At 44.2% G+C, this 9,811-nt stretch overlaps 2 protein-coding genes across 2 annotated transcripts in view; both read left to right on the top strand.

Moving 5' to 3' along the window:
* LOC117955983 (V-set and immunoglobulin domain-containing protein 10-like 2) overlaps positions 1–4,814 on the top strand; it is a 6,344-nt gene extending 1,530 nt beyond the window's left edge. The window contains exons 3-10 of the mRNA XM_034890811.1: positions 10–134; positions 562–837; positions 1,424–1,708; positions 1,782–2,039; positions 2,116–2,403; positions 2,673–3,026; positions 3,348–3,655; positions 4,791–4,814. Coding sequence (XP_034746702.1) covers positions 10–134; positions 562–837; positions 1,424–1,708; positions 1,782–2,039; positions 2,116–2,403; positions 2,673–3,026; positions 3,348–3,655; positions 4,791–4,814 — 1,918 coding nt within the window. The remainder of the gene's footprint in view (positions 1–9; positions 135–561; positions 838–1,423; positions 1,709–1,781; positions 2,040–2,115; positions 2,404–2,672; positions 3,027–3,347; positions 3,656–4,790) is intronic.
* On the top strand, positions 4,765–8,679 carry LOC117955982 (V-set and immunoglobulin domain-containing protein 10-like 2; the record flags this gene model as incomplete). Its single annotated transcript, XM_034890810.1, has 5 exons — positions 4,765–5,066; positions 6,667–6,951; positions 7,025–7,282; positions 7,362–7,652; positions 8,414–8,679. Coding segments are annotated over exons 1-5 (1,185 nt in total), but the record flags the coding sequence as incomplete, so codon positions are not given.
* Positions 8,680–9,811: the final 1,132 nt, after the last annotated feature.

The following is a 9,811-nucleotide window of genomic DNA, read 5'->3' as shown; positions in this document are numbered from 1 at the left end:
AGCCTTTGCACAGGGAAACACCAACATTATCAACGTGACCAACATCAATCGCAACCACACCGGCTGGTACCGCTGTGTTGCCAGCAATGCCGTCAACAGTGAGAGCTCCAACCGGTTATGGCTGGACACCGTCTGTGAGTATTTGGGAATTTGGGGTAGGATTTGGATGTATCTTTTTATGCTTTGATATTGTTCACTTTCCTTCTTTGGAATTTGATGTGTGAGTAGTAAATTGCGAGGACATGCAGCTTTAGCATTTCTCACACTCATAAAATATAACCATTTGCCATGGGGTGATGGATAACTTTGAGTAATCACCTAACAACATTATCAAATCTGCTTGTAGTGTGTATGGTAATACTTGAACTCCAGTGGTCTAAATTTGAGGTACAGAGACAGTGTTACAGCTACCATTGCAGACGCTGAGCTCATGATCTCTTATAGGCAGACTGTAAAGATGATGTGAGAAGAGAGAATGAAGCAGGAAGTGTCTCCTGTTAGTTGTGTTTGTAACATGTCTGTGTCCTTCATATCTTGAGTGTGCATGTCTATTCTCCTCAGTTGGCCCGGATGTCCCTCAGATAGACGTGACTCCGTACAGTATAACAGAACGGGGATATTCAGCCCTGGAGAGAGAGACTGTCTCTTTACTGTGTCAAGCCCAGTCCAACCCGGGCAGTCAGTACGTCTGGTTCTACAACAACTCCCAGGTCTACACTGGGCCGCAGTTAACCATCACTAAGATCCTACGCATGCACACCGGCGACTACACCTGCTCGGCCGAAAACACTTACCTCAACACCCGCTCCAAAAAAACCATCAGCTTGACCGTCTACTGTGAGTGTGATCTGTGACCTCTTATTGCCCTTGATTTTTATCATTGTTATTACTGAAAGTCCTACTAAAACTAAACACAACTTCATTTCACTTTCATTAACCCTCTCCTTCGACTCTTCTGTTTAAGTTGTCTGTGATCTTAATCCCCTGCAAATAGAGTACCTTGTACTGTGATGATACTAATCCTTTGGAAATAGGGCTTAAGACTTCAAAACAGACCAAAAAGCTTGCGCTTGCAAATGCACGCTCGCTCGCACACACGCATGCTTGTCATTTGGCTCTCCTGTTTTGTTTGTGCTGAGTTTATGCATTTCTTATTACTCTGATCATGTGTCTGACCTAAAAGAACTCATCCCCCAAGAGAGACAAGAGAGATAGATGCATTTCCTTTTTGTACACATCTTTCACGTTAGAGAAAACAGGCTTTGTATGGACTTGCCATTCATCTGTGTTGCCTAGCTTTATCCTAAGAAGAAGTTGGAAGTGAATAGATATCTCATGAAAATCATTTTCTTCCTATGAATTAGGTAGGAGGTTTTAATGCCAACACCCTGAACACACCTTACACTGAATCTCATCCCTGCAGACCCACCCGATGGCTCCCCCTCCTGTTCTGTTGAAGCAGCTCTGAATTATACCGCTTTGAGACTCCTCTGTTCTTGGCCCGGCGGATTACCCTCCCCCTCTCTCCACTGGACCGGACTCGGGAACCAAGTGGGCCAAGACGAGGCTGGCACAGGGCAGCAAACAAATCCAATGACCAGCACTGCCGTCTTGCTGCCATCTGAAGGCCTCAACTCCAACAGCTTGTTTACTTGCCTGGGCTCCCACCTGGCCCTCAAACAACCAACAGAGTGCAGCACACGTACATGTAAGAAACAAAGAACGAGGACGTGTTTTTGCTAATTGTTCACGTCTCACTTAAACCTCTTTCCCTCCGGTAGATATTCCTCCTGCAGAGCCGGAGTGTTTTGCCTATGTGACTAACATTACACAGTATCTGATGCTGTCCTGCTCCTGGGATGGAGGGGCCCCCAAAGCCTTGGTGTGGTGGGAGGGCCCAGATGGCCAGGCCAAAGGTGGAGAAGAAAACTCCAACATCCTGATCCTTCGCTACGGCACCGCCCGCAGCGGAAAACCCTACACCTGCCATGCTAAGCATCCACTTCTGGTCCAAACCAAAACCTGCAGGCTGACACTGGGTCAGTGCACATTGTCAGACAACAAAACAGTAAAAATATTTTGTTAATCAACTCATTCATTCATTGTCCCCTGTAGAGGCTCCTGTATTGCTGACACAGCGCAGAGTTGTGTCTGTATACGAGGGGAGTGACGTTCAGCTCACCTGCAACCTGAGATCCAACTACCTTCCTGTCAGTGAAATCACCTGGTTTAACAATCAGGGTGTGGGCGTCCTAGACACCTCAAAGTACGCACTGCTGCAAACATCTGCCTGGGCCAATCTGACTGTGAAAGACACAGACACACAAGACAGCGGCGAGTACAGATGCTTTGCTTCCAATGCAGTGGGAGGAACTGAAATTAATGTCACTTTAGTGATCAACAGTAAGTTTCATTTTGTACCTATATCTGTTGTCTTACTGCTAGAGCTTTGTAAAGGACTAGTTTGACAGATTGGGAATAGCGATTGCTCTTTTACTTTGCCGAGTTAGATAAAAAGATTGATACTGTGCGGGAAAAATAAAGAGGCACCCTTCAGAGAGCTGGAACTCAGGGACAGTAGCATGCCCTGTGCAAAACCAAAATGTTAAAGGAGTTGTGATGTAACAAGGGTTCACATGTGTATTTACTGGTTGTACTTGTCTCTTTAACAGGGTACCCCATGCCACCCAATGTGACCCTGGTCAAAGTGATGTACAAAAGCCAACAGCGTAATGAGGTAGAGCTGGAGTGGCAGGTAGAGAACGAAGGAGGAGGAGGATGGACAGGTTTCATCCTGCAGCACATATGGGTGTCAGAGCAACCAGGAAGTAGAGGCAGCAACAATGATTCAAAACAAGAGACGGAGGAGAGGATCAGTCCACCAGACTGGTACCCTATTATCATCCAGGACCCAGAAGTCAGGATCTACACAGTAGGGAGACTGACACCGACCGTTACCTACCAGTTCCGCATCACACCTGTCAACCACCGCACCGTCGGACACCCTTCTGCAGCAAAGACTCCAGGTATTGCAACGGAGTGAGCAACGTGTGGTCAGATGGGGATTTATGGACGAGAGTTGAACAAAGACAGGAGCTTGAGTAAGGGATGTCTTAACAAACAGATGATGAAAATACATGCAAAAAACAATGAATCATTTGATATTACAAAAAGATAACAGGTGAGTTAGGTGATCATTCAACCATTACCAATGCTGGTGTCCGCATAGTTAAGGGTGTGTGTTTTTGTGTGTTTGTGTGTGTTGGGGGCGGGGTCTTCCTGTACAAGCAGATGAACAACATGTTCTTTAGAGTCTGAAAAACATACCTACATGTGTTTTGACCTAGCCATGAAGACAGTTCCCGTCAGTAAGCCTTACCTACTGATGAGTGATGTATCTCCGGTGGAGGGATCTACAATGTGGATGCGCTGCAATCTCGAATCTGGCACTGGACCCATCCAGTATGTGTGGCAGTATGAGACCCGCAGCGGCAACATCTCAGCCTTTGCACAGGGAAACACCAACATTATCAACGTGACCAACATCAACCGCAACCACACCGGCTGGTACCGCTGTGTGGCCAGCAACGCCGTCAACAGTGAGAGCTCCAACCGGTTATGGCTGGACACCATCTGTGAGTATTTGGGAGTTTGGGTAAAGATTTTGGTGTTTTAAAATAAAATAAAAAAAAACCCATAGACTTTAGAAATGCATTTTATTTCTACTTTGTTTAATTACAAACCCTCAAATGCCAAGAAAACTATGGCAACATACCTATTATTTACTGTTTTCAGATTAACACTTGCATTTTGTGGTGTTATGATGTTTTTTAAACTGCCAATGTCTGCTGCTGCACCTGTATTCAGCCTCACCCCTAATTTCCACCGGGCGTGTCTGCACTGCGCTTCGGAGGCCGAAACATAGGTGTTACGTGACACCAGGCCGAGAGTAGAAAAGACTCTTGGGAAATCGGAGGTTTATGCTCACAGGGATTTCTCTGAATTATGTGTACCTCATTATTTAAAGCTCTGGCCACGTTTAAAGGTGTCCTGCTACCATAGACTCATTAACATTTTTTGTGAAAAAAATGTTTTGGTTACCTTGTGTCAAGCCATCCTAGTGTGGTATAGAAAGACTCAGCTTGATTTGTGCCACTTCTAATTAATATTCAAGCTGATTGGCTAACAGTTAGCCAACAAGAGCCTAGCTAGTAGCATCCTTTACCCAGCGCAACTGGGCAAGCTCATGAATAGTAATGAGCTCAGGCAACATGACGTTAGACTGACCAGCTTTAGTAATTGGCCTGACATCTCCACTTATTTCTTTACAGTGGCTAGAGCTGACAGAGGAGGTAGCAGTTCATTTTCACATTCACAACATAACACAAACAGATATGGACCTAGTATATTTCAAAAAATGCAAGTAAAAACAGTTTGGTGTGACAGGCCTCCTTTAACATGAAATTCTATTGTAACATTAAAAATATAACAGAAATTACAGAAAAGCATTAGGTAAAAATCTCAACATTTCATCTCAACACTCCCCTAAAAACATTATCAAACCTGCTTGTAGTGTGTATGGTAATCCTTAAACTCCAGTGGTTTAAATTTGAGGTACGGAGACAGTGTTGTAGCTACCATTGCGGAAGCTAAGCTCATGATCTCTTATAGGCAGACTGTAAAGATGATGTGAGAAGAGAGAACGAAGCAGGAGGTGTCTCCTGTGAGTTGTGTTTGTAACATGTCTGTGTCCTTCATATCTTGAGTGTGTGCATGTCTTATCTCCTCAGTTGGCCCGGATGTCCCTCAGATAGACGTGACTCCGTACAGTATAACAGAACGGGGATATTCAGCCCTGGAGAGAGAGACTGTCTCTTTACTGTGTCAAGCCCAGTCCAACCCGGCCAGTCAGTACGTCTGGTTCTACAACAACTCCCAGGTCTACACTGGGCCGCAGTTAACCATCACTAAGATCCTACGCATGCACACTGGCGACTACGCCTGCTTGGCACAGAACAACTACCTCAACACCCGCTCCAGAAAAACCATCAGCCTGACCGTCTACTGTGAGTGTGATCTGTGACCTCTGACCTTAGACCAGGCCATCAGTCCTCCTGCTCCTCTGTGAACCTCTCCACCCAGTCCTGACCTGTGTTCTTCTGTCTTGGTGCTGCAAATAGCAAGGAGAGTAAAAGACAGATGATAATTCAGATTTAATACTTATAGCACAAGACGAAGAGAACACAGTTTTCATTGCCTTTTCAGCATTATTTTTGTAATGTAATTTATTTATTTCAAGACAGAGACAGCACACAATAAAACATTAGTCTTGTACATCAAGAGAATATGCGTTGTGCCAGGTTCTAGCAGATTGCCATTTTCCACCTGCAGTCCCCACCTGTAGTTAACACTGAACACTACTCAATAATCTTTTCACTTTCAATTAAACTCCTGTTTTTAGTGTTACCCACAAACCCCTTTGTTTATTCTGTTTTAAACAGTCAAACTTCATTCAGTCTTATTTATCCCGCCTTTTTCAAGCTTCCTGTACACACAAAGACTTTAAAACAGAGCCCAAGCTTACAAATGCACTCATACACACTCACACACAGTCACACCTCCACATACACCCGCAGCAGAGTGTGGCAGTGGTGTAGACTGGGCTCCCACATACAGTACAGTGATCAGCCCCTCCGCTGATTTTGTCTTGTGGCCACTCACTGTCTTGCAACGAAATAAAACACCCCCTGCAACCCAGAAAAGATTTTCCTCATAAGCCACCATTGCAAAAGAGACATCTGTGAAACTGCTGCCAGGACAAACACAGGCGATTGTGACTCTTCCTGTAGTATATTTTTAAGCCATGAGTTGTTAATCTTTGTTAAACCTTTGCAAAGCCCAGGATTTTTCCCTCAATGACTTTACAGCTGTGTACATGCACACTATGCATGTTTGTATTGTGTCTTGGGGGACGTATCACCCGCACGTGAAAGTATTAGAGTGCAAACAGTTGCGGATCTAGAAAAATGATGGCTGGCAAAGGTGTGGCAAGAGGTCTTGGCGGGGGGGCATGGAAAGATGGTACATGTGAATCCCTATGCTGCATGTAAATGGCTTTAACAAAACAAACACAAAAACACTTTTAAACAATTTATTTGTTTGAAAAAAAGAAAGACGAGGGTGGCAGATAGAATTATCTGATGCAGTTTTACAGTTTTAGTCTATCATAGCATTTGTTTTATTTTTGTTTGATCATAATTACTGGTCAAGTTAGACCCCTTCATTAATCTTTCCATATCAAACCCTATAACATATAAATAACAAAAATAGCCAATAACTGAAAACATGTTATTTTACTGAGTGGCATGTTATGCTACTGTACTGCAATTTATATGAAAAGAGAACAAAAACATACAACATTGTCCAGGCCTACCCTCTTCTCCCTGTCCTCTTCATCTGCCTTCTGCTTGTAGTCAATCCCTGCCACTGTCATTCTTTAATACTGTTAATACATGTTATTGTCATCACAGTTTTAAAGCTTTGCCATCCACTTCCTGCGCCTTTGAAAGACCCTGAACACTGTAGCACCACAGGCACTTTCTCGGATCTTACAGAATCCTGATTTTGCACATAACTGTCTGGTTACACTGAATCTTATCCCTGCAGACCCACCCGATGGCTCCCCCTCCTGTTCTGTTGAAGCAGCTCTGAATTATACCGCTTTGAGACTCCTCTGTTCTTGGCCCGGCGGATTACCCTCCCCCTCTCTCCACTGGACCGGTCTCGGGAACCAAGTGGGCCAAGACGAGGCTGGCACAGGGCAGCAAACAAATCCAATGACCAGCACTGCCGTCTTGCTGCCATCTGAAGGCCTCAACTCCAACAGCTTGTTTACTTGCCTGGGCTCCCACCTGGCCCTCAAACAACCAACAGAGTGCAGCACACGCACATGTAAGAAACAAAGAACGAGGACGTGTTTTTGCTAATTGTTCACGTATCACTTAAACCTTTTTCCCTGTCCTAGATATTCCTCCTGCAGAGCCGGAGTGTTTTGCCTATGTGACTAACAATAAACAGTATCTGATGCTGTCCTGCTCCTGGGATGGAGGGGCCCCCAAAGCCTTGGTGTGGTGGGAGGGCCCAGATGGCCAGGCCAAAGGTGGAGAAGAAAACTCCAACATACTGATCCTTCGCTACGGCACCGCCCGCAGCGGAAAACCCTACACCTGCCATGCTAAGCATCCACTTCTGGTCCAAACCAAAACCTGCAGGCTGACACTGGGTCAGTGCACATTGTCAGACACACCTGACAAAAAAAACAGCAAATATGATTTTTTTAATTAATTCATTGTCCCCTGTAGAGGCTCCTGTATTGCTGACACAGCGCAGAATTGTGTCTGTATACGAGGGGAGTGACGTTCAGCTCACCTGCAACCTGAGATCCAACTACCTTCCTGCCAGTGAAATCACCTGGTTTAACAATCAGGGTGTGGGCGTCCTAGACACCTCAAAGTACGCACTGCTGCAAACATCTGCCTGGGCCAATCTGACTGTAAAAGACACAGATGAGACTCAAGACAGTGGCGAGTACAGATGCACCACTTCCAACGCAGTGGGAGGAACTGAAATTAATGTCACTTTAGTGATCAAGAGTAAGTTGTTATCAATATCTGTTGTCTTACTGCTAGAGCTTTTTTTTTTTAATTGTTTGAAATTTTGGGAAAAACAATTTCTTACTTGCTGTTAGCTTCTGGAATAGTATTCCACTATCAGTGAGGGAAAGCACAAGTCTTCCTATCTGTAGGAGTCGCTTACAAGTGTGGCTGAGGGACACACAAACTTGTGATCATGTTTAGTGAATTTTCATATATCAGATGTAAAACAGAGTTACTGCATTATTAAAAATGAGGGTCAGTGCAATATAGGGTGGTGTCATATGGGTCAGTGCAATATCAGGTTAGACAGGGCATGTGCAAAATTGTGGTTTGTGTAATATAGTCAATGTTTTTTTGTTTTTTTTGTCTCTTTATGTCCTTTGTTCTCCATTCTTCTTGTTACTGTCTGTTCTGACATGATGTGATCACTGTTCTTGTCCTTGTTTCTCTGTATATAGCCTGTGTATAGTGTATTTGTATGCATTTATTATTTATTTGTGTACCATCAACCTGCCAGGGGGTCTGCAGATGGAAATTAGCCTAAGGCCACCATCTGGCATATTTACATTTGTGGAAAATGTTCATTAATATGTTTTGTCCCCTGTTGTTTTTTTCAAAAAAAAGAGTCAGATAAGAAGATTGACACCACATTTGTCCTGGAAAAATGAAGCTGCAGCCTTCAGTGAGCTGGAACCCAGGGAAAGCAGCACGGAGGTACAGGGGTACACATTTACTGGTTGTATTTGTCTCTTTAACAGGGTACCCCATGCCACCCAATGTGACCCTGGTCAAAGTGATGTACAACAGCCGACAGCGTAACGAGGTGGAGCTGGAGTGGCAGGTACAGAACGAAGGAGGAGGAGGATGGACAGGTTTCATCCTGCAGCACATATGGGTGTCAGAGCGACCCGGAAAGAGAGGCAGCAACAATGATTCAAAACAAGAGACGGAGGAGAGGATGGGTCCACCAGACTGGTACCCTATTATCATCCAGGACCCAGAAGTCAGGATCTACACAGTAGGGAGACTGATACCGACCGTTACTTACCAATTCCGCATCAGACCTGTCAACCACCGCACCGTCGGACACCCTTCTGCAGCAAAGACTCCAGGTATAGTAAGTGAACAGAGTAAGGAAAGTGTGGTCAGATGGGTATTTATGGACAAGAACTGAGCAAAGGCAGGGACTTGAGTTAGGGATGTCTTACATCTAATTTCCACCAGGGGCATCTGCGCTGCATTTCAGGCCAGCGAGTCAATGTTTGATATTCCACCAGCTGGGGGCGTTAAGTGAAACAGCCATACGCATTACCATTCCTCTATCTGGCACTGTGTGCTTTTTCTTGTAAATACATTTTGTTAATGTACCACGTATAACAGGATTTGACCAAACCAGGGGATTGTTTAGGGCTTGTAGGTCAGATGTCATAGTAAGAGAGGCTAGTGGTTTTATACCCTGTTTGGCCAATGCATCAGTTAATGCACAACTACAGTACACTCAGTTTAACAGGGTTGACTTTAAAGGGAGGCCAGGTAACCTTTGCTGAACAGAAGTAAAAAAGTAAAGAAAGAAAGAAAGATAGAGTAATGAAATTATACACTATGTCAGTAATGGCAAACAGCAATCTGCCTAATTGTTTGCCAGCATTTGCCACCATAAACTACTGGTCACAATTATTAAATAATGGTATTTCCTCTTTCAAAAGTAAGTATTGTTGTACATAATTGTATTGTCAACAAAATGTATGAAGAAACACTCAAACTTCTTGAACTCTGGCTTTTCCAGTGAAGCTAACATTTACAAATAATCATGATTAATCATTTGTTTCATTTCACAGTACTAGAACAATGCTGACATGGGTTGAGAATCACTAAAAGAAGCAAAAACATTAATAAACAGGTGTGCTATTTTGCAATGTGTAACTGTGATGTGTTGCAGCGGAACCACGCTACAATGTGTACCCTGCTGTGGTTGGAGCAGCTATAGGCGGGATGCTCATTGCAGCCTTCCTAACAGCGCTGCTGCTCGTGTTCATAATCCGCAACCGCAACAACAATCCTCGTGAGTCCCAATCACCAACACCGACATCCTAATGAATGAATAAAAAAACAGAGTCCAACTATGTTGCATTAATGTGTTCTGTGTTTCTTCTCCC

This window comes from Etheostoma cragini, chromosome 13, assembly GCF_013103735.1.
Source record: "Etheostoma cragini isolate CJK2018 chromosome 13, CSU_Ecrag_1.0, whole genome shotgun sequence".
In the NCBI taxonomy this organism is placed as follows: domain Eukaryota; kingdom Metazoa; phylum Chordata; class Actinopteri; order Perciformes; family Percidae; genus Etheostoma; species Etheostoma cragini.
Note: the sequence above shows the minus strand (reverse complement) of the source record. Positions and strands in the feature narration are given on the sequence as shown.